Source organism: Trachypithecus francoisi, unplaced genomic scaffold, assembly GCF_009764315.1.
Source record: "Trachypithecus francoisi isolate TF-2019V2 unplaced genomic scaffold, Tfra_2.0 Lachesis_group17, whole genome shotgun sequence".
In the NCBI taxonomy this organism is placed as follows: Eukaryota; Metazoa; Chordata; class Mammalia; order Primates; family Cercopithecidae; genus Trachypithecus; species Trachypithecus francoisi.
The window spans coordinates 81,921,118-81,948,878 of NW_022681462.1; the positions used below are offsets into that span (position 1 = coordinate 81,921,118).

The 27,761-nt window shown below is 43.7% G+C and overlaps 1 protein-coding gene across 4 annotated transcripts in view; it reads right to left on the bottom strand.

The window, feature by feature from the left end:
• DRC1 (dynein regulatory complex subunit 1) overlaps window positions 1-27,375 on the bottom strand; it is a 66,127-nt gene extending 38,752 nt beyond the window's left edge. For all 4 annotated transcript variants that reach the window (XR_004428444.1, XM_033176315.1, XM_033176313.1 and 1 more), the window contains exons 1-3: window positions 27,143-27,375; window positions 13,963-14,050; window positions 7,091-7,203 (exon numbers count right to left, since the gene is read on the bottom strand). Coding sequence is in view for 3 of the 4 variants with exons in the window: in XM_033176315.1 (XP_033032206.1) it covers window positions 7,091-7,203; window positions 13,963-14,050; window positions 27,143-27,297 (356 nt within the window). In the remaining variant the exon portion in view is untranslated. The remainder of the gene's footprint in view (window positions 1-7,090; window positions 7,204-13,962; window positions 14,051-27,142) is intronic.
• Between the last annotated feature and the right edge of the window lie 386 nt (window positions 27,376-27,761).

Genomic DNA, 27,761 nt, shown 5'->3' on the forward strand with positions numbered 1-27,761 from the left:
TCCAAGACACATAATTGCCAGATTCACCAAAGTTGAAATGAAGGAAAAAATCTTAAGATCAGCCAGAGAGAAAGGTCGGGTTACCCACAAAGGGAAGCCCATCAGACTAACAGCAGACCTCTCGGCAGAAACTCTACAAGCCAGAAGAGAGTGGGGGCCAATATTCAACATTCTTAAAGAAAAGAATTTTAAACCCAGAATTTCATATCCAGCCAAACTAAGTTTCATCAGTAAAGGAGAAATAAAATCCTTTACAGATAAGCAAATGCTTAGAGATTTTGTCACCACCAGGCCTGCCTTACAAGAGACCCTGAAGGAAGCCCTAAACATGGAAAGGAACAACCAGTACCAGCCATTGCAAAAACATGCCAAAATGTAAAGACCATCGAGGCTAGGAAGAAACTGCATCAACTAACGAGCAAAAAAAACCAGTTAATATCATAATGGCAGGATCAAGTTCACACATAACAATATTAACCTTAAATGTTAATGGACTAAATGCTCCAATTAAAAGACACAGACTGGCAAACTGGAAAAAGACTCAAGACCCATCAGTCTGCTGTATTCAGGAGACCCATCTCACATGCAGAGACATACATAGGCTCAAAATAAAGGGATGGAGGAAGATCTACCAAGCAAATGGAGAACAAAAAAAAGCAGGGGTTGCAATCCTAGTCTCTGATAAAATAGACTTTAAACCATCAAAGATCAAAAGAGACAAAGAAGGCCATTACATAATGGTAAAGGGATCAATTCAACAGGAAGAGCTAACTATCCTAAATATATATGCACCCAATACAGGAGCACCCAAATTCATAAAGCAAGTCCTTAGAGACTTACAAAGAGACTTAGACTCCTATACAATAATAATGGGAGACTTCAACACTCCACTGTCAACATTAGACAGATCAACGAGACAGAAAGTTAACAAGGATATCCAGGAATTGAACTCATCTCTGCACCAAGCGGACCTAATAGACATCTATAGAACTCTCCACCCCAAATCAACAGAATATACATTCTTCTCAGCACCACATCGCACTTATTCCAAAATTGACCACATAATTGGAAGTAAAGCACTCCTTAGCAAATGTAAAAGAACAGAAATTATAACAAACTGTCTCTCAGACCACAGTGCAATCAAACTAGAACTCAGGACTAAGAAACTCAATCAAAACCGCTCAACTACATGGAAACTGAACAACCTGCTCCTGAATGACTACTGGGTACATAACGAAATGAAGGCAGAAATAAAGATGTTCTTTGAAACCAATGAGAACAAAGATACAACATACCAGAATCTCTGGGACACATTTAAAGTAGTGTGTAGAGGGAATTATAGCACTAAATGCCCACAAGAGAAAGCTGGAAAGATCTAAAATTGACACTCTAAAATCACAATTAAAAGACCTGGAGAAGCAAGAGCAAACACATTCAAAAGCTAGCAGAAGGCAAGAAATAACTAAGATCAGAGCAGAACTGAAGGAGATTGAGACACAAAAAACCCTCCAAAAAATCAATGAATCCAGGAGCTGGTTTTTTGAAAAGATGAACAAAATTGACAGACCTCTAGCAAGACTAATAAAGAAGAAAAGAGAGAGGAATCAAATAGATGCAATAAAAAATGATAAAGGGGATATCACCACGGACCCCACAGAAATACAAACTACCATCAGAGAATACTATAAACACCTCTACGCAAATCAACTAGAAAATCTAGAAGAAATGGATAATTTCCTGGACACTTACACTCTTCCAAGACTAAACCAGGAAGAAGTTGAATCCCTGAATAGACCAATAGCAGGCTCTGAAATTGAGGCAATAATTAATAGCCTACCAACAAAAAAAGTCCAGGACCAGATGGATTCACAGCTGAATTCTACCAGAGGTACAAAGAGGAGCTGGTACCATTCCTTCTGAAACTATTCCAATCAATTGAAAAAGAGGGAATCCTCCCTAACTCATTTTATCAGGCCAGCATCATCCTGATACCAAAGCCTGGCAGAGACACAACAAAAAAAGAAAATTTTAGACCAATATCTCTGATGAACATCGATGCAAAAATCCTCAATAAAATACTGGCAAGGCCGGGCGCGGTGGCTCAAGCCTGTAATCCCAGCACTTTGGGAGGCCGAGATGGGCGGATCACGAGGTCAGGAGATCGAGACCATCCTGGCTAACACGGTGAAACCCCGTCTCTACTAAAAAAAAAAAAAATACAAAAAAAAAACTAGCCGGGCGAGGTGGCGGGCGCCTGTAGTCCCAGCTACTCGGGAGGCTGAGGCAGGAGAATGGCGGGAACCCGGGAGGCGGAGCTTGCAGTGAGCTGAGATCCGGCCACAGCACTCCAGCCTGGGCGACAGAGCAAGACTCCGCCTCAAAAAAAAAAAAAAAAAAAAAATACTGGCAAACCGGATTCAGCAGCACATCAAAAAGCTTATCCACCATGATCAAGTGGGCTTCATCCCTGGGATGCAAGGCTGGTTCAACATTCGCAAATCAATAAACATAATCCAGCATATAAACAGAACCAAAGACAAGAACCACATGATTATCTCAATAGATGCAGAAAAGGCTTTTGACAAAATTCAACAGCCCTTCATGCTAAAAATGCTCAATAAATGCAGTATTGATGGAACGTACCTCAAAATAATAAGAGCTATTTATGACAAACCCACAGCCAACATCATACTGAATGGGCAAAAACTGGAAAAATTCCCTTTGAAAACTGGCACAAGACAGGGATGCCCTCTCTCACCACTCCTATTCAACATAGTCTTGGAAGTTCTGGCTAGGGCAATCAGGCAAGAGAAAGAAATAAAGCGTATCCAGTTAAGAAAAGAAGAAGTCAAATTATCCCTGTTTGCAGATGACATGATTGTATATTTAGAAAACTCCGTTGTCTCAGCCCAAAATCTCCTTAAGCTAATAAGCAACTTCAGCAAAGTCTCAGGATACAAAATCAATGTGCAAAAATCACAAGCATTCTTATACACCAGTAACAGACAAACAGAGAGCCAAATCATGAATGAACTTCCATTCACAATTGCTTCAAAGAGAATAAAATACCTAGGAATCCAACTTACAAGGGATGGAAAGGACCTCTTCAAGGAGAACTACAAACCACTGCTCAGTGAAATAAAAGAGGACACTAACAAATGGAAGAACATACCATGCTCATGGATAGGAAGAATCGATATCGTGAAAATGGCCATACTGCCCAAGGTTATTTATAGATTCAATGCCATCCCCATCAAGCTACCAATGACTTTCTTCACAGAACTGGAAAAAATAGCTTTAAAGTTCATATGGAACAAAAAAAGAGCCCACATTGCCAAGACAATCCTAAGTCAAAAGAACAAAGCTGGAGGCGTCACGCTACCTGACTTCAAACTATACTACAAGGCTACAGTAACCAAAACAGCATGGTACTGGTACCACAACAGAGATATAGACCAATGGAACAGAACAGAGTCCTCAGAAAGAATACCACACATCTACAGCCATCTGATCTTTGACAAACCTGAGAGAAACAAGAAATGGGGAAAGGACTCCCTATTTAATAAATGGTGCTGGGAAAATTGGCTAGCCATAAGTAGAAAGCTGAAACTGGATCCTTTCCTTACTCCTTATACGAAAATTAATTCAAGATGGATTAGAGACTTAAATGTTAGACCTAGTACCATAAAACCCCTAGAAGAAAACCTAGGTAGTACCATTCAGGACATAGGCATGGGCAAGGACTTCATGTCTAAAACACCAAAAGCAACGGCAGCAAAAGCCAAAATTGACAAATGGGATATGATTAAACTAAAGAGCTTCTGCACAGCAAAAGAAACTACCATCAGAGTGAACAGGCAACCTACAGAATGGGAGAAAATTTTTGCAATCTACTCATCTGACAAAGGGCTAATATCCAGAATCTACAAAGAACTCAAACAAATTTACAAGAAAAAAACAAACAACCCCATCAAAAAGTGGGCAAAGGATATGAACAGACATTTCTCAAAAGAAGACATTCATACAGCCAACAGACACATGAAAAAATGCTCATCATCACTGGCCATCAGAGAGATGCAAATCAAAACCACAATGAGATACCATCTCACACCAGTTAGAATGGCAATCATTAAAAAGTCAGGAAACAACAGGTGCTGGAGAGGATGTGGAGAAATAGGAACACTTTTACACTGTTGGTGGGATTGTAAACTAGTTCAACCATTATGGAAAACAGTATGGCGATTCCTCAAGGATCTAGAACTAGATGTACCTACCATATGACCCAGCCATCCCACTACTGGGTATATACCCAAAGGATTATAAATCATGCTGCTATAAAGACACATGCACACGTATGTTTATTGCGGCACTATTCACAACAGCAAAGACTTGGAATCAACCCAAATGTCCATCTGTGACAGACTGGATTAAGAAAATGTGGCACATATACACCATGGAATATTATGCAGCCATAAAAAAGGATGAACAATGAGATCACTTGAACTCGGGAAGGGGAACATCACACATCGGGGCCTATCATGGGGAGGGGGGAGGGGGGAAGGATTGCATTGGGAGTTATACCTGATATAAATGACGAATTGATGGGTGCTGACGAGTTGATGGGTGCAGCACACCAACATGGCGCAGGTGTACATGTGTAACAAACCTGCACGTTGTGCACATGTACCCTAGAACTTAAAGTAAAATAAAAAAATTAAAAAAAAAATAATAATAATAAAGATGACGCACACAGCACAGGTGCTCAGCGTGGGAGTCACTTAACACATAGTACTTAAATTATCAATTTTTTATTAGCAACATGACCTCAATTGTCTGGCTACTCCTCTCCCAAGTTACCAATAAATGACTAGTGGAATGTACAAATACGGAAACTCCACCACGAGGAATGGAAAATAGGGAGAGCCTTTCCATAAATTCCAAAGAATCTCTGTGACAGAGCACACCGAGGCTGGGGTGAGGTGGCAGGAAGGCAGGACAGCTGAGCTGGGGCCCCTCTGGAAACAGTGGCTAGGATATCTCCCAGAGACTCTCTGCTCCTTGTAACAGACTAATCCTGTGACAGCACCTCCAAACAAACTCCCTGAGGAACCGAAGTCACAGCTTAAACATCTTGCAATCCTCTCTCCCTGTCCCATCCCACACCCACCCCACCTTCCAAGCTAGGACACTTTTTAAATTTAATTGACTTTTTTATTTCAAGAAATGAGAAAGAGCTGTCAGGTCATCTTTCCACAGCACACTGACCTTGTAACCTGCCCACTGGGACCTTCAGCGTTCCTCTGTGACTAGAGGATGAGGCCTAACTCCTTGCATGACCTTCCCCGCCTTTCACAAGCTGACCCTGCTGGGAATCTGCCAACTCTGTTCCTGGTACAGCCCATAAAGGCAGTGGGAAGTTTTGAGAATAAAAGTCAACCACCTTTACTGGTAGAGCTGCTAACGTTGCTAATGAGGGAACTACTTACGCTGAACAACTAAAAATATTGTTAAAATCGTCCCCTGTATGTATATGATGAGCCAAAATGGTCAAGTGGTTGCTTTCTTTCTTTCTTTTTAAAGACAGGGTTTCACTCCCATTGCCTAGGCTGGAGTCCAGTGGCACACTCTTGGCTCACTACAACGTCCACCTCCTGGGCTCAAGTGAGGCTCCTGCCTCAGCCTCCTGAGTACTGGGACTACAGGTATGCACGCGCCACCACACTCAGCTAATTTTTTGTATTTTTAGTAGAGATGGAGGTTCACCATGTTGGCCAAGCTGGTCTCGAACTCCTGACCTCAAGCGATCCGCCCGCCTCGGCCTCCCAAAGTGCTGTGATTACATGCATGGGCCACCCCACGCCTGGCCAAGTGGTTGCTCTTCTAATTGTTTAAGAAGTTAATTGAAGAACAATCCAAAGTTTAAATGAGGACCTGCAATCAGTCTACTTCTGTGTGCAAACCAAAGAAGTTTAATTCTTCTAAGCCGCTATGCCTCCCTGCTGGACAGCCTGAGACCTGGGATATGGGCATGCAGGGCAGCCTGCCTCCTGAGGACTGGAGCTGAGGACCTGACGCAGGTTCCTGTTATCCCTGTGACCCTCCATCCTTCTAGGCATGGAGCCCTTCATATTCTTTAATAATGCTGCCACCTTTACACATAACACTGAGGTGCTCCTGGGTCTGGTCGTTCTCACCAAATGAAACCCAGGACTGCCCAGTTGACCTTCTTAGCCTCTTTTCTTCTACCACCCGCACACATCCTTCACTATCATGCCATTCCCAAGCATATCATGGGATCTCACACCTCTGCTCAAGGGTTCCCTCTGCCTAAAATGCCTACTCTTCAACTCCTCAAACTCCTATTCATCCCTCACAGCCCAACTCAGTGTCACCTTGCCTGGGAAGTTTTCTCTAATCTCTGCAGATAGAATTAAAGGCCTCCTTGTGTGTGTTACTACAACCCTTTACACATTATCTATTTTACCACAAATTGTGGGTGTTTCCATGTGTCTCTTGACTAGACTGTGAATACCACAAACAGAGGCCATGTTTCACTCCTTTTGTATACACACAACTTGGCACGTATCAGCAGTGTAGTGCTTGAGGAAGGGAGGAAAGAAAAGAGAGAAGAGATAGCTGGGTGCGGTCACTCACGCCTGTAATTCCAACACTGTGGGAGGCCAAGGCGGGTGGATCACCTGAGGTCAGTAGTTCGAGACCAGCCTGGCCAACATGGTGAAACCTGTCTCTACTAAAAATACAAAATTAGCCCGGCATGGTGGTGCATGCCTGTAATCCCAGCTACTCAGGAGGCTGAGGCAGGAGAATCGCTTGAACCCAGAAGGTGGAGGTTGCGGTGAGCTGAGATCACGCCCACTGCACTCCAGCCTGGGTAACAAGAGCGAACCTCCGTCTCAAAAAAGAAAAAAAAAGAGAGAGAGAAGAGCAGGGAGGGAGGGAGAACTTATAAGGGCAGGAAGGGAATTGCCTAAGGTAGACAAAGTCACCCTCCAACGACTCGGGAGAACTGCGGGACCCATGGAGGAGATTACCTTCATGTCCACCAGGTACAGAGTGGTGTGGTCCTTACCTCTGATGCTTTATCTCCTCTTCTTCTACTCTCCTGTGAATCTCTCTGGTATCTATAGCCACCTGGATATTTGTCACCAACTCGGTGCCACAGAGCAGAAGTTTAGCCAATTTCTGAAAAGAGAGAGAGAAGAACTGACAAAGCTAGAACACTTTGTAAATAATGTATAAAGTCAGAAACATTTTTGCACAACTGTCCGTAGCTCTTCTACGCATTCAAGCAGGAAGCAGCAACTACCTTAAGACTTTTAAGAGTAGCCCCTGTGTAGCAACCCTTTTCTATCAGGACATTTGTGATGTGGTTTTACAGCTCACAATTTAAAAGCACTCTGCAGTTCTTGACCAGGCACAGTGGCTCATGCCTGTAATCCCAGCACTTTGGGAGGCCAAGGTGGGTGGATCATTTGAGGTCAGGAGTTCGAGACCAGCTTGGCCAACATGGTGAAACCCCATCTCTACTAAAAACTCAAAAATTAGCCGGGCGTGGTGGCGGGTGCCTGTAATCCCAGCTACTCAGGAGGCTGAGGCAGGAGAATCATTTGAACCTGGGAGGCAGAGGTTACAGTGAGCCGAGGTCACGCCGCTACACTCCAGCCTGAGCGACAAAGTGAGATCCTATCTCAGAAAAAAAAAAAAAGAGAGAGAGAGAAAAGGAAAAAGAAAAAGAGAAAGAGAAAGAAAAGTCCGGTATCGTCATAATAGGATGAGACCTGGGGAAAAGTCACTGCGTTTGGCTAGAAGGGCATCATTAGTATCCTACTGTGGTAAGTTTTTGTCCATTCCTGGGCAAAATAAAAAATTTTTTAAAAGCACTCTGCAGTTCTCAATGTACTTTATTTATTCACTGTAGTGTAGGCACCAGCCAACTTTTACAGTGGCAGGTATTATACATTCATCTCAGCCCTTTCCCCAGCAGATCTCCAAGTGACTGACACTGCCAGGAGCCTTTTGAAGAACCTCAGTTGGGGAGGTGAGGCAGATAATGACAGTGAGGCAGATAACAGCAGTTGTCCTCCCATGTCCATTTCTCCCTCTCCTTTTAGTAACAGAACACTCAAATTTTTGCTGGGCACGTGGCTTCCCAAAATAGGTAACTTTCCCGGCCTCCCTTGCACCTAGAATATTATCTGATCAATGACACATGAGAAGTGATGTGTGCCACTTCTGAACTGTGCCTTTAAGGGAAAAGTTGTACCCTCTGCTGCCCCACTTCTGTCCCTTGTCTCAGGCTGGCATGTGGGGCTCAAGTAAAAGGTGAGGAACAGATGAAGGCAACTCAAGCAACGGTAGAGGGAGCTGAGGTCCCTTCATCAAGCAGATCCCATCCATGTCAGCCCTGGACTACTTATACTCGGAACTGTTGAGACAGAGAAATGAGCTTCTGCCTTGCTGCGGCCAATGATACGTGGAGTCTTTTGTTACATGGATTCTAATGTGGAAAAGATTGTAGCTGGCTGCACTGCTCTCTCCTTAATGGGCTCAGGAATTTTGTAATTGGTGCCACCCTTCTAAATCCCTCTTCGTAAATTCCATTTCCAGTATCTTCACTCCTAGCCTTGTCGTGATGTTATTCAAGATGATAAATCCTCTCAACAAAAAGTTCAAGTATCCTTAGGTTATGCCTAAGTTTTTCTAAGTATTTTTGGAACTTACAAACTTTCCAACTCTCAAATAATTTTTAAACTAGGAGCCTATAAAACTTTTATACCAAGGAGTCACAGAAATTACCGGAGACTTCACTTGATCTCACTATTACATGAAAAATTTGAAATGTAGTTTCATTGAATACAGAATAGAGCTTTAACCCAGATATCCAGTGCACTCTAGATTTTTTGTTATTGCCTGCAGTTTTATCACTTATACCAAATGGTTTTACATGCATAAGGAAGTAATGACTTTCCTGCAGTTTGGGGTAATTTTCTAGTTTCTACTTAATGTGAACATCAGACACTTCTGTATAAGTACCATGTGCTAACCAATCACTTGAGTTCCAGAAATTTCTGAATCAAGTATTTAAGACTCAAAGTAAAATTAAAAATCCAAATGTCACAGTCACTAACAGACCAACAGACACGCCCCTCACCTTTATGAGATCCAGGGAAAGAGTTTAAATGGAGGTCCACATTCCATATGTCTAAATATTTTTAAATTATAGTATCATGTAAAAATTGTTAAATAAAACATTTGGCCGGGCATGGTGGCTCACACCTGTAATCTCAGCACTTTGGGAGGCCGACACGGCGGATCACCCGAGGCCAGGAGTTCAGGATCAGCCTGAACAACATGGTGAAACCACGTCTCTACTAAAAACACAAAAATTAGTCAGGCGTGGTGGTGCACGCCTGTAGTCCCAGCTACTCAGGAGGCTGAGGCAGGAGAATGGAGTGAACCCAGGAGGCGGAGGTTGCAGTGAGCCGAGATCGCACCACTGTACTCCAGCCTGGGCGACAGAGTGAGACTCCATCTCAAAATACATATATCCTCCTATCTCAATACCTTTATAACAATTTAAAAGTCCTAGTTTGAATTCAGACACATTTTGGAGTTCTACTCATAATTGGGTGGCTAAGGGAGAGCCTGCCTCTGGCCGCAGTTCCCAGCCCACCCCCGGCTCTGTCCCACAGGCATGTGGATTTCCCCAGCTGCACATCCAAGCTCCATCTACACCCTGTGACCATCCATCAGGCCCAGGGGTTGTGTAACAGCGGCCTCATCTGCCCTGAGCAGGACAGACTCTGGCAAGAGGCACATACAGATTGAAGATGGGCTCAAAGTCATTCGGACGGGGAATTTTGGCTCCCATGGGACTCAGTGATCTAGAGGGGACAATGGGGGTTTGAAGGGACATGGGGCAAGTCTACTTGAGGGGGTGCATTCACAGGAAATCCAGAGCAGAACGTGGACTCCCATCATCACCACTTCTATTTAATGAGCTGGAGCATCCAACTAATGCAATAAGGGAAGAAAAAAAATGAAATATATAAAAATCAGACAGAAAGAAATAAAACTTATTATTTTCAGATGATATGATTATATATGTAAAAAAATCCAAAAGAAGCCACAGGTAACTATTAGAATTAACAAATGAATTTGGCAAGGTCTCCGGATACCAGGTCAATATATTAAAATCAACTGTACATTTATACACCACCATGAACCACTATAACCTGAACAAAAAGTGCAAAATATCACTGAGCCAAATTAAAGAATATCTCCCATGGATTATAAATTCTACTCAGTCAGTTGAAATTCCAGCAGGTTTTTTGGCAGAATTTTTTTTTTTTTTTTTGAGCCGGAGTCTCGCTCTGTCACCCAGGCTGGACTGCAGTGGCACAATCTTGGCTCGCTGCAACCTCCACCTCCTGGCGATTCTCCTGCCTCAGCCTCCCGAGTAGCTGGGACTACAGTGCCTGCCACCACGCCAGGCTAATTTTTTGTATTTTTAGTAGATACAGGGTTTCACCATGTTAGCCAGGATGGTCTTGATCTCCTGATCTGGTGATCTGCCCACCTCGGCCTCCCAAAGTGCTGGGATTACAGGCGTGAACCACTGCGCCCGGCGACAAGCTGATTCTAAAATGTATATGGAAATACAAAGGGTCAAGAATAGCCAAGACAAGGCTGGGCGCAGTGGCTCATGCCTCTAATCCCAGCACTTTGGGAAGCTGAGGCAGGAGGATTACCTGAGACCAAGAGTTCGAGACTAGCCTGGCCAACATGGTGAAACCCCGTTTCCAGTAAGAATACAAACATTAGCCAGATATGGTAGCACACGCATGTAATCCCAGCTACTCAGAAGGCTGAGGCATCAGAATGACTTGAACCTGGGAGGTGGCAGTTGCAGTGAGCCAAGATTGTGCCACTGCACTCCAGCCTGGATGACAGAACGAGACTGTCTTGCAAGAAAAAAAAAAAGAATAGCTAAGACAATCTGGAAGAACACAGAGAACTCACCCTACCAGATATCAAGAACTGTCATAAAAGCTACAGTAATTAAAACTGTGTGGAATTGGCACAAAGCCAGTGATACAGTTTGGATATATCTCATGTCAAATTTTAATCCCCAGAGTTGGAGGTGGAGCCTGGTGGGAAACGACTAGATCATGGGGGTGGATTCCTCATAGTTCGGCACCATCCTCTCAGCGTTCTTCTCATGAGAGTGAGTGAGTTCTCGCGAGATCTGGCCATTGTAAAGTGTGTGGCACCTCCCTGCATTCTCTCTCTCACTCCTGCTCCTGCCATGTGAGATGCCTGCTTCCCCTTTGCCTTCTGCCATGATTGGAAGCTTCCTGAGGCCTACCCAGAAGCAGAAGTCACTGTGCTTCTTGTATAGCCTGCAGAACCATGAGCCAATTCAACCTCCTCGTAAATTATCCAGTCTCAAGTATTTCTTTATAGCAATGTGAGAATGAACTAATACAGACAGACATACAGATACCAAAAAAGAGAGCAGAGAATGTGGAAACAAACTCACACATACATGGTCACCTGATTTGCAACAACGGTGCACAGCAGTACAGTGGGGAAAGGACAATCTTTTCAGTAAATGGTGCTGGGGCAACTAAAAATCTACATAGAAAACAATGAAACTGGGGCCCTACCCTTACACGATAGAAATCAATTCCAGATACGTCATAGGCCAAAATGTAAATGATAGAATTATAAAACTTTCTAGAAGAAACCATAGAAGACTATCTTCATATGAAGTAGACAAAGATTAAACAGGACACAAAAATAATGACCACTAAAAACCTGATAAGGCCGGGCGCAGTGGCTCACATCTGTAATCCCAGCACTTTGGGAGGCTGAGGCAGGCGGATCACTAGGTCAAGAGATCAAGACCATCCTGGCCAACATGGTGAAACTGTCTCTACTAAAAATACAAAAATTAGATGGGCATGGTGGCGCACACGTGTAGTCCCAGCTACTCAGGAGGCTGAGGCAGGAGAATAGCTTGAACCCGGGAGGCAGAGGTTGCAGTGAGCCAAGATCGTGCTACTGCACTCCAGCCTGGTGACAGAGCAAGACTTCGTCTCAAAAAAAAAAGATAAACTGCAGGGTCAAGGGTGGGGCCCAGCCTGCCCAGACCTTAGGTCAGAACTAATAATCAATACCTTAATCTTGAGGAAGGGGCATATTTTGTGTACATTTCTCCTTGATGCCAAGGCTCTTCACTACTTAAGTCTTAAGTGAAAGGAACCTTCAAAACCTGCTAATGAAAACAATATTATCTCTTTGGATTTATACTTAATTAAGGAGTGTTCAGTGTGAACTGTATATCAGCATTTTAAAAATCTAATATCCTTTTGTCCTACACAGAAACGCTCAGAGGTCACTGACCTTTTTTTTTTTTTTTTTTGAAAGAGACAGTCTCCCTCTGTCGCCCAGGCTAGAGTGCAGTGACCTGATCTCGGATCACTGCAACCTCCACCTCATGGGTTCAAGGAATCCTCCCACCTCAGCCTCAGCCTCCTAAGTAGCCGGGACTCCAGGCATGTGCCACCATGCCCAGCCAACTTCTATATTTTTAGTAGAGACGAGGTTTCACTATGTTGGCCAGGCTAGTCTTGAACTCCTGACCTCAGGTGATCCGCCGGCCTTGGCCTTCCAAAGTCCCGGGATTATAGGCGTGAGCCACTGCACCAGGTTGAGCTCACTGACTTTTAAATGAAGAGAACGAAGTACAAAAAAGTGACATGAATCACCTACTCTGCAGTAGGTAAAAGATCAGGAACAAAAACCCACATCAGTCCGATATCTTTTCCACAGTAAAATATTTTATCCCTAACACAGTACGAGATATTCAGTGATCTCTCTATACCTCTATGCTCTATAATCATATTCAGCAACCTGAATATTTTTTCTCACCAGAAACGATCTCTCCTTTGCTATTAAAAGTTCTACCTGTATTTCTAAGACAACTCAAATCCCATTTTCTCCATTGAACTTTCCCTGACCAGGCCAGCTTGGTGAGCTCCTCTCCATATCTGAGTTCACACAGTATCACCATTTTTGCCTTTCACTTAGCATTGATTAAATGTAGCATTTTGCCAGTTCTGGTCTGCTGTTTTGAGCCGCTTTTTATCCCTCAGCATCCCAGGAGCTGTTTCATCGCCATGGAGGATAATCAATGATTTTCTTGTTTGTGTCTACACAAGCTATGTACAAGCTACGCACTACTCCATGGCTACAAAAAGAGGCTCTCATTCTCACAGTACATACAGTTTCACTGGGGCACTGCAGGCACACACATCTGAAAAGTCATATGCAGCAGAAAACTATCTAAAATGAAAAGAGTAGCACAGACAGGAAGTATTCAATGTGTGGAGAAAGGGAGCTCAGGCTGGGCTGAGGAAGAATCCAAGGAGGATTTGGGTCTTGAGAGGGTTGTTGAAAATGGGAAAGTGGCCAGATGAGAGGAGAGAAGAAGAAGAGAACAGAGGGGGCCTGGCATTCCAGATGATCAAAGGCACAGAGCAGAAATGAACAAAACCCCACTGGAGGAGAGTGAGTGGATCCACCTCACCAAAGCGGAAGGCCCAAATTAGGTAACAAACGGGAGACATGTTTGGAAAGTGAAGATGGGAACAGACTATCAAAGGCCTTGAGTGCCCAGGCTAAAACATCTGGACTTTATCCTATGAAGAGTGAATACCATTAAAAGTGCATGAGCTGAGAAGAGACAACGTAAATATAAGAAACTGTCATCTAAAAGCTCACTCCTAGAGAGCTCTCAAACGGGAAAGATTCTATTCAGTTCTGCCTAGAGACAGCAACACGGACCACATGATTTCTTCCAGTCTAAATGTGAAAACCATGACGTCACACCCAGCTCACTGGTCTTCCAGAGCCCATCTGCCAACCAGTTCATACCAATCGGCTTTCTTCTTTCTGTTTGTAGCTCTTGCTTTGATCCTCCTCACTCTCCTTCTTCCCATCTAAATATTCTCCAAGTGCTTCCCTGTGATGGAAAAAAAGCAGAGAAAATTAAGTTATTTCTAGTACTTAAATTCTATATTTAAAGGTTTTGGCCTGGCACAGTGGCTCATGCATGTAATCCCAACACTTTGGGAGACCAAGACAGGAGGATTGCTTAAGGCCAGGAGTTCAAGATCAGCATGGCCAACATAGCAAGACCCCCATCTCTATTTATGTAAACAATAATCACAATAATAATAATGATTCCATTGTACTTCATATATAAATATATATTCCATATGGATTAAAATTTAAATATTGGCCAGGCACAGTGGCTTACACCTGTAATCCCAGCACTTTGGGAGGCCAAGGCAGGAGGACTGCTTTAAATCAAGAGTTTGAGACCTGCCTGGGCAACATAGAGAGATCCCATCTCTATCATTTAAAAAAAATTAAATATTAAAAAAAACTACAATCATAAAAACACTAGAAGTAAATACAGGAGAATATCTATATAATCTTAGCATAGAAAACCCATCTTTGAATAAGACTAAAGTCAGAAAAAAAAAATTAAAAGATTTTACTTTCTAAAATTTAGAAATTTTGTCCTTGAAAGTCAAGGGATAAACTGATAAAAGATACTTGACAAAATTTTACTCTCCATAAAATAGGAAGGGCTCCTTCAAATCAATACACAGAAGACAAAATACCAAAGAGAAAAACTGGCAGAGGATATGAACAGGCAATTTCCCAAAGAGATACAAATGGCAAACAGGCATTTGAAAATACGGTCAGCTTCACATACAATCAGAGAAACCAAAACCCTGTGAGGTGTCATTACCCTATTATCAGACTAAAAAAGATTTGAAGGGTTGACAACATCAGGTGGCAGCCCAGCTTTCCACACGCCATGGGTGGGAATGTCAAGTGTAACAACTTGTCTAAAAGGCAATTTGGCAAGATTTGTCAAAAGCTTAAATGTGCCTCCCCTCTGACCTAACAACCCTATCTTTAGGAATTTTTTACAGAAAGCCTTTTTTTTTTTTTTTTTTTTTTTTTTTTTTTTTTGAGACAGAGTCTCGCTCTGCCGCCCAGGCTGGAGTGCAGTGGCCGGATCTCAGCTCACTGCAAGCTCCGCCTCCTGGGTTTACGCCATTCTCCTGCCTCAGCCTCCTGAGTAGCTGGGACTACAGGCGCCCGCCACCTCGCCCGGCTAGTTTTTTGTATTTTTTAGTAGAGACTGGGTTTCACCATGTTGGCCAGGATGGTCTCGATCTCCTGACCTCGTGATCCGCCCGTCTCGGCCTCCCAAAGTGCTGGGATTACAGGCTTGAGCCACCGCGCCCGGCCAGAAAGCCTTTACAAGTACATAAATAAATATGCACAAGAAAGATGACTGTAGCACTGACAATACTTACAATGTAAGACCGTGGAAATATTCTACATACATATTAATAGCTAACTAGTTAACAGGAAACAATATTTCAAAAATACTTTGTAGCCTACAAAAAGGATGATGTAATACCTAGCAGCAGGGAAAGGTGTCCACAGCAGTTAAGTAAACGGAGCCAGTTTTAGAACAATATGTAGACTATAACACAAATTTTCTTTTTAAAACAGGGTTGGCCGGGCGCAGTGGCTCACACCTGTAATCCCAGCACTTTGGGAGGCCGAGGCGGGCGGATCACAAGGTCAGGAGATAGAGACCATCCTGGCTAACACGATGAAACCCCATCTCTACGAAAAATACAAAAAAATTAGCCGGGCGAGGTGGCGGGCGCCTGTAGTCCCAGCTACTCGGGAGGCTGAGGCAGGAGAATGACGTGAACCCGGGAGGCGGAGCTTGCAGTGAGCCGAGATCCGGCCACTGCACTCCAGCCTGGGCGACAGAGCGAGACTCTGTCTCAAACGAAAAAAAAAAAAGGCTTGTATGTGCACGGGACATTTTCTGGAAGTATATGTGGCAAACGGATAACAGCAATTACTTAAGGAACAGGAATTAAATTACCAAGAAGTTCTATTTTCTACATTTTTGTACTGCATGAATTTTCTAAATAGTGCATGTGTGCGTGCTTATGTGTGTGTGTGTGTGAATCAGAAAATGAGACTAAAGGGGCAGTGGCGAGATAAGGTTCCAGATTATGGACTTTTTCAGAGGAGGCATGGGGGAGTGACCTCACCAACCCCCACACCACATCATCAAGACCCTGCTTTCTCCTCTGGCACGCAGTGGCCATAAGGGCTGTCAGTACTGTCTTAGGAAAAATGAAACCTTAACATGACACAGCAGGTTTGTTTTTTGAGACGGATTTTCGCTCTTGTTGCCCAGGCTGGAGTGCAATGGCACGATCTCGGCTCACCGAAACCTTCGCCTCCCGGGTTCCAGCAATTCTCCTGCCTCAGCCTAGCAGATCGCTTTATCTCATTCTTTCTCGACTTTTTCTAACTCTGATTTCCATCTCTACTCCCTTTGTTCAAAGTCCAGGACAATCCTAACTAGTGTGACACTATTTTGGAGATACAGAATTGAGTTACCGTCCTCCACTCCCAAACTAACCAAAACCCCTTGGTTTTTTCTTGTCATTTCATTGACTTCCCTATTCTTATCGAACATGTTCTTTGCTTTCTTACTAAGTAAACTAATTGTTCCATTTTACTCAGGTCTTCAGCTATTGCCAGGCTTATCATGTTCCCATCACCACTCAAAAAAATTCCCTTGACTTTCTACTTTGACCACCAATTAATGACCAACTCTATTTAAATAATCCCTTCCAAGTGCTTTCTGGATCAAAGATCAGTGCTTCAGAAACAAACAAACAAAAACTATGCAGTCCAGATATTTATTATATATATATACACATACATATATATATATTTTTTTGTTTGTTTTTTCCGACTGTCTTGCTCTGTCCCCAGGCTGCAGTGCAGTGGCGCCATCTCCGCTCACTGCAACCTCCGCCGCCCAGGTTCAAGCAATTCTTCCGACTCAGTCTCCTGAGAAGCTGGGACTACAAACATGCGCCCCCACGCCCGGCTAACTTTTGTATTTTATTTATTTATTTATTTATTTATTTTTATTATACTTTAAGTTCTAGGGTACATGTGCATAACGTGCAAGTTTGTTACATATATATATACTTGTGCCATGTTGGTGTGCTGCACCCATCAACTCGTCAGCACCCATCAACTCGTCATTTACATCAGGTATAACTCCCAATGCAATCCCTCCCCCCCCCCCCCATAATAGGCCCGGGTGTGTGATGTTCCCCTTCCCACGTCCAGGTGATCTCATTGTTCAGTTCCCACCTATGAGTGAGAACATGTGGTGTTTGGTTTTCTGTTCTTGCGATAGTTTGCTGAGAATGATGGTTTCCAGCTGCATCCATGTCCCTACAAAGGACACAAACTCATCCTTTTTTATGGCTGCATAGTAGTCCATGGTGTATATGTGCCACATAGACTTGGAATCAACCTAAATGTCCATCAGTGACAGACTGGATTAAGAAAATTTTTGTATTTCTAGTAAAGACGGGGTTTCACCATGTTGGCCAGGCTGCAGATATGCTATAAATTCTTATTAACTAGTTTTAACTTGAATCTCATCACTGCCTTTTATGCATCATTTTTTACTGCTTAGCACTGTACTGTCCAATATGGTAGCCAATAACTACACGTGGCTATAAAGCACCCAAAATGTGGCTGGTGCAAATTGAAATATGCTATGAGTGTAAAATACCCTCTAGATGGATTTTGAAGACTTTAACCAAAAATATTTGCAATTTAGCTCATCAGTATGATTTATACTGATTGCATATTAAAATAATACTTTCATATATTGGGTTAGATAAATTATTAATTTCACCTGTTCTGTTTTTACCACTTTCAGTGCTGCTACTAGAAAACTTGACATGACATATGTGGCTGACATTGTATTTCTCTTGTTCAGCAGTGAACTAGTATATTCTCCAAAGGAACTGTCTCAGACTTTTGTCTCTTCAGATTTGAGCTCCCTCCCTCCTGGGGGCTGAGTCCTCTTTTGGGAAGCTGTTTCCTCACCACAGCCCCATGTTTGTGGTCTAAATGGGAGCTGCCATCTTGAATACTCCACTTCCTGACCAAAGTCCTTTCTCAGGATTTAAAAACATTGGAACTTGGTTGTCTACCTGGGTTTAGAGTTCTAGGTTGGAAATAACTTTCCTTCACTGTTTCCTTCCAGTGTTGCTAATTGAGAAACCTAAAGTCATTCTGTCTTTACACCTTCCTTTGTATGTGATCATGTTTTTGTTTTTTATATATGACCTTTTTTATTTTTTATTTTTTTATTTTTCACTCTGGAAGCTCGTAGGCCCCTTCTTTTTGTTCTCAGTGTTCTGAACTTTCTCAGTGGTGTGCCTTAGGGTGGGTCTATTTTCATCCACTGCGTGAGACATTTCAATCAGGAACCTCATGATCTTCAGGTCTGAGACATGTTCTTGAATTGTTTCCATGATAATACCCTCTGTGCTCCATTCTTCCTGGATCTAGAAAAGTGATAATATCTTCTAATTTAAAAAAAAAATATTTTTCTGTGGCTGGGGGCAGTGGCTCATGCCTGTAATCCCAGCACTCTGGGAGGCCGAGGTGGGCGGATCACCTGAGGTAAGGAGTTCGAGAGCAGCCTGGCCAACATGGCAAAACCCTGTCTCTACTAAAAATACAAAAATTAGCCGGGCGTGGTGGCGGGCACCTGTAATCCCAGCTACTTGGGAGGCTGAGGCAGGAGAATTGCTTGAATCCGGGAGGCAGAGGTTGCCGTGAGCCAAGATCATGCCATTGCACTCCAGTCTGAGCAACAAAAGTGAAACTCCGTATCACTAATAATAATAATAATAATATTTTCTCTATAAGTTTCTACCTTTTTTCTTTGTGCTCTATTTTCTAGGGGATTTCATCATCTTTATTTTCCAACCCTTCTAATGTTTTCTATTTCTATAATTTTTTTTATTTCTAAGAGCTCTATTTTTTTTCTCTGAACACTCCTTTTAGTATCAGTCTATTCTTGTTTCATGGTTTCCGTATCATCTCTTTTTTCTTTGAGGATCTTTTTTTCCCCTCTTTTTCCCCCAAAGACTTCAAAACTATCTCTGAGGATCTGAATGATCATCTTTTTGTGGTATTATTATTTTTTTCTACCCACATAGTCTTAATTTCCTCTTAGGTGCTTTTTTCTCTTTGTTAATTTTCACATCTATCGTTCATGTTAAAGACTTTCCTCAGATGCATAGAAATCCTTGGTTACTGACTCATGACAAGAACTAAAAAGCCTATGAAAAAATTAAAACATTGGTTAAAAATAAATAAACACTGTTTTACGTGGAAAAAATCAAGCTACTGATAAAACAACTCTTATGAGGTGGCTTTTAAAGCTGTTTTCACTTACATCACATAATTTTAAAACTTTTGAGTTCCATTATTCTAGTTGTTGCTGAATGTGTCTCTTGCTCTTATTTTCAAAATGTTGCCAAATGTTGCTCTTATTTTCCAAATTCTTGCCTATCTTGTCTGAGATGTACCCAAGACCTAAAGCTACAAGCATAATGGTAACTTCTATGACAACTTGGGAAAAGGATACTAATACTACCAATTTTACATGTCACCATCTTCACAGTAGCTATCTAGTTGTTAAAGAAAGAGTTTCCTTAAAAGAAAAAAAAAAAAAACTACATAAAGGATGGTGTGTTTTCATTATGTGTACATAAACCCACGTGATTATACAGAATCTAAGAATTTAGAGAAAATAAGGACAAATTAGTATCATTTCAATTTAAGTCCCTAGCCATTTGGAAGCTTGTAATATGGTGCCAGGATAAAGCAGAAAAAATAAATGTTAATAGTGTGACAAAAATTTAAACATTAAAAACAAGCTGATGGGGCTAGGCACAGTGGCTCATGCCTATAATCCCAGCACTTTGGGAGGCCAAGGCAGGAGGACCACTTGACCCAGGAGTTTAAGACTAGTCTGGACAACACAGCGAGACCCCATCTGTAAAAAAAAAAATTAGCCGGGCACAGTGGCCTGCACCTGTAGTGCCAGACACTCAGGAGGCTGAGGCAGGAGGATTGCTTAAGCCCAGGATTCAATATTATAGTAAGCTATGATCAAACCACTGCACTCCAGCCTGGGCAATGGAGTGAGACTCTGTTGCTTAAAAACTAAATAAATAAATACTAAAAATAAATTTTTTTTTAAAGCTGATGGGAGCTGTGAGTACAAGGGTGTGCCTTAACAACTGTGCATGTCAGTGTGGGCTGATTTAATGGGGTGGCTTTGTGAGCAAACCCGATATTACTGTCTTTTTTTTTTTTTTTTTTTATTTTAGAGATAGAGTCTCCCCTCTGTTGCTCAGGCTGGAGTGCACTGGCATGATCTCGGCTCACTGCAACCTCTGTCTCCCAGGTTCAAGCAATTGTCGTGCCTCAGCCTCCCAAGTAGCTGGGATTACAGGCATGCACCACCACGCCACTGATTCTCATATTTTTAGTAGAGACGGGGTTTTACCATATTGGCCAGGCTGGTCTCAAACTCCAGACCTCAGGTTATCCACCCCTCTTGGCCTCCCAAAGTGCTGGATTACAGGTGTGAGCCACTGTGCCTGGCCCGACATTAGTGTCTTTAAATCCTTCTTTTGGGGCTGGTGTCAGATTCCACAGAGAAACTTCTCCAACCTCCTGCCTGGAATCTGAAGGCCAAAGTGCCAGCCTGTTCCAAGAACTGGTGAGAGGAGAGCTGGAAGGTCCTGGCATCCAGCGTGCATATGTCCCCTGAATCCCCTTATTTTCCATGAAATTGCCTCACCTCTGTCTAGCATCCCCCAAGCCCTAGACCCTCTGCTTGACTTTCTCCGAACTTCCAATCTTCTGTGCAAAGAGAGAGAAAGGTTCTAGGCATCTACCTATTAATTTTCCAATCGGTTGTCCTTATTTTGGTTCCCTTCTTCACCTCCGCTTCCAGATATCAACTGAAAAAGAGTCAGAATCCACAAAATTAAAAGAAAACTTTATTTCTAAAGGACACAACTTGTAGGCAGGAAGTAAGCCTTCAACTGAGACTGAGAAGTAGGCTTTGAAGGTGAGAAAATAAGGCAGGTGTTTATGCTAGGTGGGGAGGTAGGAAATGCATATTCTACAGGATATAGGAGAAGATTGTGAATATTTACGGAGAAAACTCATTACGCGTGTGCATTAGGCTTATATGTGCATGGAACATATGACAATACGTTACTCATGTTCACTTTGGGATGGAGATTGAACATTTAAATGTACTACAATTGGGTCATAAATGCAAAAAGGTGATGCTTAGGGTACAAGTCCAGAATCTGTGCGGTCTCAGGGAACCGGTCTAAACTGGCCTAAAGTTGGCAGTCATCCAGGAAGAGGTCTTTGTGGTCCAGGGTGGTTGTCAGGTTGGAACCATAAACATTAGGAGGCGGGTGCTGAGCGGTCGAACCAAGCAAGCCAAGGAGTCTTCTGGCCTTTTGTTGTTTTCAGGTCAGCCTTTCATAAGACCTCATAATAATTAGTAAAGGGACGGGGGTAGCAGCATGTGGACATGTCCAGTCTCTGTTCTGTCACAGCTAAGGGCTAAGAACTTTGAGATCTCTTAGCCACAGAGGTCCTGTCACTCCATTGAAAGGACCATAGGACTTTTTAAAGCCTCACGGATGAATATGATATGCCACCAATCTCCTAGCCTTTGGGGATTTAGTGCAGAGTAAATCAAGGGGGTTCTCAGCTTTCTTCACTATCAGCTTATTTTTCCATCTTCTTGAATCTGCTAACCCATTTACCATCTATCTTGTGCTTCCCAGCTTCCACAGTTTCATTGCTGTTGAGTCCTCCTGTTCTTGACTTTGTGAATTTGCATCTTTTTTACTGAATCCCCTTACATGTCATTTTAACAGAGTTTAGACACAGATCTAAGGTAGATGTATGTGTTCCATCTGGCATTTTTACCCAGAAGTGACATCTCCCGGCTGGGTGTGGTGGCTCACACCTATAATCCCAGCACTTTTCAAGGCCAAGGTGGCAGGATTATTTGAGCTCTGGAGTTCGAGACCAGCCTGGGCAACATGGTGAAACCCCATTTCTACCAAAAATACAAAAAATTAGTGGGGCATGGTGGTGCGCACCTGTGGTCCCAGCTACTCAGAGGTTGGGGTGGGGGGAATCACTTGAGCCTAGGAGGTGGAAGTTGCAGTGAGCCAAGGTCACACCACTGCATTCTAACCTGGTGACAGAGTGAGACCCCGTCTCAAAAAAAACAAAAACGAAAACAAAAAGAAAGTGACATATCCCAGAAATGTCAAACCTAAACTAAGACACCAGAGATTGGGAGTGTCAGGAGCATTAGCACATTATTTCTATTCTTTTTTCTTTTTTTGAGAAGGAGTCTCGCTCTGTCATCCAGGCTGGAGTACAGTGGCGCAATCTCAGCTCACTGCAACCTCCACCTCCCGGTGTTCAAGCAATTCTCGTGCCTTGGTCTTCTGAGTAGCTGGGATTACAGGAGTGTGCCACCAAGCCCAGCTAATTTTTTTATCTTTTTAGTAGAGACAGGAGTTTCACTATGTTGGCCAGGTTGGTCTCAAACTCCTGCTCTCAAGTGATCCACCCACCTCAGCCTCCCAAACTGCTGGGATTATAGGTGTGAGCCACCACGCCTGGCTGTATTCTTTATATGACATTTGATTCTGTTAACTTTCACCTTAACATTACACCTCATGACAAAAGAAGGCCCAGGCAGCAACAGCAGTGGGTATTCACAGGCAACCGAGGGGTGTACTGCCTATAGATAACATAAAAACAATGCAACTGCTTTTTATTATCACATGTGCCAGCAATTCAAAACAATATCAGTAATAAAATACTCCTTTCGGCCGGGCGCGGTGGCTCAAGCCTGTAATCCCAGCACTTTGGGAGGCCGAGACGGACGGATCACGAGGTCAGGAGATCGAGACCATCCTGGCGAACACTGTGAAACCCCGTCTCTACTAAAAAATACAAAAAACTAGCCGGGCGAGGTGGCGGGCGTCTGTAGTCCCAGCTACTCGGGAGGCTGAGGCAGGAGAATGGCGTGAACCCGGGAGGCGGAGCTTGCAGTGAGCTGAGATCTGGCCACTGCACTCCAGCCCCGGCGACAGAGCAAGACTCCGTCTCAAAAAAAAATAAATAAATAAAAAATAAAATAAAATACTCCTTTCTGAAAAAGCTGTTGTCAATCTAAGTTCTGATCCATTGCTGCAATTACTGTTGGTTATTAATAATATATATGTAAGCTTCAATATAGCATATTTTAATCTCTTTTCCTTTAATTGACAGATAAGTTAATTCAGGGAACTTCCAGGCTCACACAGACTCAGTTGCATGCACTTGTTTTGACAGCACATTGAAATGGTACAGAATGCTCCCAGCTCACTTACGCACAATGCATGGCCCCAACCACTAATACAGAATAGAGGCCGGGCACGGTGGCTCACACCTGTAATCCCAGCACTTTGGGAGGCCGAGGCAGGTGGATCACCCGAGGTCAGGAATTCGAGACCAGCCTGGCCAACATGGTGAAACCCCATCTCTACTAAAAAATACAAAAATTAGCCAGGTATGGTGGCAAGTGCCTGTAATCCCAGCTACTCGGGAGGCTGAGCCAGGAGAATCGCTTGAACCTGGGAGGTGGAGACTGCAGTGAGCCAAGATTGTGCTGCTGCACTCCTGCCCTGGGTAGACAGAGCGAAGCGAGACTCTGCCTCAAAAAAAAAAAAGAGACATAGCCTTTAAAAAAATCAAGACCACCACACCATTATCATAGCCAATAGATTCCTTAATATAATTGAATACCCAGTCCAACTCTTTACATAGCTCTTTCTTACCCTCACTACCACCTGCCTTCAGATGCTACATCTATTATTCTTCATATTTGCTCATTGCTTGTTTCCATTAGGACTCATTTCAAAATTTATAATTATGTTATTTGTTTACTTGTTTAGCTGCGCTTTATTTTTTCCCATCTCCCTCATTAGAACATAAGCTTCCTGAGAACAGAGATTATATTTGCCTTGTTTATCATAGAATCCCCAGCACAACTGCCAAGGTCAGAGTAGCAGACAAGGACTTGGCCCACAGAGAGTTTTGAAGATGGCTTACAAAATATAACATCATTTGGTGCAGCCAACAAGAATACAACTCGTATGTGCTCACCAAAGAAAGCAGCAAAGGATAGATAGGCTAAGGGTGCACGCTGGTAAAGATTCATGGTCCCTCGCCCAGTTCCTGAACCTAAGCCAGTGTTCAGACCCAGAATCTATTGACTGAAGAGGCAGCAGTGTCCCCACAAGGAAGGATCTGGAATACAACGGCAAATATATACTGTAATGATTCCCCCAATCCTTCCCCAAAGGGGCCTAGGGTCATCTACTCAGGTGGGCTGTACGATAAGGAAAGAGGATACCCAGAAATGTTTAGGATTAGAACAGGATCTGAGTTAGCAGTGATACACAGAGACCCAAAGCATGCTCTCACCCACTTAGAGTGAGGACATACGGGAGGCAAAGTCCTACTTACAGAGGGTCTACCAGGTCTGTGGACTCAGCCAACCATCATGTCTCTAAGGGCCAAAAGTATAATTGGGACTGACATACTTAGAAGTTTGAAAAACTCCACTCCTTGGCCTATGAATAGACCTGTCATAGTGGGGAAGGCCAAAAGTACATCTCTGAAACTGCACCTGAGTACACAGAAAACAATATTGCCGCCCGGGGGGGTTGGTGGGGATTAGTGTCACCCTGAAATATCTCAACGATGCAGGAGTGGTGATCGCTATTGAATCTCCTTTTAATTCATGGGTCTGGCACCTGCATAAACTGGATCCTAGAAAACGACTGTCAACTACTGGAAGCTCCACAGGTAGCACTCCTGAACACAGCATCTACGCAAGTGTGGTAAGCTTCGCTAGAGCAAATTTGTACAGCCTCAGGCACAGTATGTGTGGCTACTGATTGGGCCAAATGCATGCTTTTCTACATCAGGAAAAAGAATCAGGAAATTCACGTTTACATGGAACAGACAATGATATACACTCACAAGTCTGTCACACTCACAGGACCATGGTAATTCTCCTGATCTCTGTCATAATATATTCTGAATATATCAAGGACATCTGGATATCCCAGAGAACATCACAATGATCCGTTACTTTAGCACTGGCAAACTATGGCCTGTGGGCCAGATCCAGTCCACCACCTGCTTTTTTATGGCTTCCAGGCAAATAATGATTTTGACAATTTTTTTTTTTTTTTTTTTTTTGAGATAGAGCCTCGCTCTGTCACCCAGGCTGGAGTGCAATGGCACGATCTCAGCTCACTGCAACCTCCGCCTCCCGGGTTCAAGCAATTCTCTTGCCTCAGTCTCCTGAGTAGTTGGGATTACAGGTGTGCGCCACCATCCCTGGCTAATTTTTGTATTTTTAATAGAGACAGGGTTTCACCATGTTGGTCAGGCTGGTCTCAAACTCCTGATCTCATGATCCCGCCCGCCTCAGCCTCCCGAAGTGTTGGGATTACAGGTATGAGCCACTGCGCCCGTCCCTTTTTTTTTTTTTTTGAGACGGAGTTTTGCACTTGTCACCCAGGCTGGAGTGCAGTGGCACTATCTCAGAGACAGGGTTTCACCATGTTGGCCAGGCTGGCCTCGATCTCCTGACCTTAGGTGATCCTCCTGCCTTGGCCTTCCAAAGTGCTGGGATTACAGGCATGAGCTACAATTTTTTACAATTTTAAATGGTTAAAAAAATATATAAATGAATGATTAAAAAAAGACTAGGATGAATAAGTAGAGCACAGGGGATTTTTAGGGCAGTAAAAATAGTTGGTGTAATACCATATTGCTGGGCTCGTGTCACTATAAATTTATCCAAACCCATAGGATATAAACACCAAAAAGAAACCCTAAGGTAAACGATGGAGTTCAAGTGATAACGATGCACCACCAAGGTTCATATATTGTTACAAATGTGCCTTCCAGTGCAGGATGTTTACAGTAGCTGTGCATGTGTGGTGGCAGGGAGTATATGGGAATGCTGTACCTTTTGACCAATTTTGCTGTGATCCTAAAAACTGCTCTAAAAAATAAAGTTTATTATTAATTTTAATCAAAAGAAGGCTATTTTGTGATACATGAACAGTACATGAAATTCAAATTTCAGTGTCCATAAATAAAGCTTTATTGGAACACAGTCATGCCCATTTGTTTATGTCTTGCCTGTGGCTGCTTTTGCACTACAATGGCAGTTGAGCAGCTAGGAAAGAGGCCATATGATCCGAAAAGCCTAAAATATTTACTATCTGGCCCTTTACTGAAAGGGTTTGCTAGCCCCTGCATTCCACTGATGGCCCTGCAGCAATCAGCCAGGATGAGCCAGTGATGGAAACACACTGCAGGGCTTGGTAAGACATGTGTGCTCCAGACGTTGGCAATCAACCCTATGAAGGCCCAGGGACTGAATGTCATTCAAGTTTGTAGGGGTCCAGTGGTCAGTGGCACACTGGGATAGCCTATCAAGTAAAAAACAAATCTACTGCATTTTGCATCCTCTACAGAGAAGGAAACTCAATGCCTCTTAGGCCACTTTGGGTCCTAGTACATCCCGCATTAGGAATACTATTCAGGCTGACACAAAAAGCTGCCAGCTTTGAGTGGTGCCTGGAACAGGAAAGGACCCAGGCCACAGTGTAAGCAGCCAGGCTACTTGGGTCACATGATCCAGCAGACCCTGCGGTTTGGGGATGTACATAGTGGAAAAGATTCCATGTGCAGACCACAGTCGCGCGCCACCAGGTCCGATTAATTTTTTGATGTTTTATAGAGATGGGATCTCTCTATGCTGCCCAGACTGACCATCTGGAACTCCTGGGCTCAAGTGATCCTCCCGCCTCGGCCTCCCTGAGTGCTGGGATGACAGGCGAGCGCCATGGCACCGGCCCAGTGTTTTACTTTCCCATACTCTGCATGAACCTTCCGGAAGAAATGTTTCTATTTCATCAGGAAACCAGCCCTGCTCTGGCACTTGCTGCGCGGATCCCGCCCCGCCAGCCCCCGCGCTCACCGCCTCCGGGCTTCTAGGCGCGCCGCGATGCGGAGGCGCCGGGCCTGGATGCGCTCCTGAGGGTTGTCGGAGTGGACCGAGGGCGCGAGAATCTGGGTGGACAAGTGCTCGTCCAAATTCGGGTCCACGTCCGCTAGGGACTCCGGCGGATTCATGGCAGGAGTCCCGGGCCCCTAGGCGGCTCCCTCCGCAACACCTCCAGACCGCAGGCTGGTTGCTAGCAACAAACCGTTGCCAGGGAGAGCGGTTACCGGAGCCACCGCCCGAGTGGTTGCGCGCGCAGCTCCCTGGGCCCAGCCCGCCGCCAGCCGCCATTCGGGCCGAGCACCCCAGCCTCGGGCTGACGCGCCCCGCCCGTGGTTTGTCAGGGCTGTTGTCAGCCCCACGAAGGCCCGGTCGTATTAGCGGAGCTGTGGAGTCTCACCAGGAGACTAGAGGACTAAAGAGCTGGACCAAGCTGTGATTCATCACTTACTGACCTTGATGATTAATTCATCTTCCATTCATTCATCAAATATTCCTCCAACTCATAGTCCCCAAATACAAATACAAAAATTAGCGGAGTAGGGTGGTGGGCACCTGTAATCCCAGCTACTTGGGAGGCTGAGGCAGGAGAATC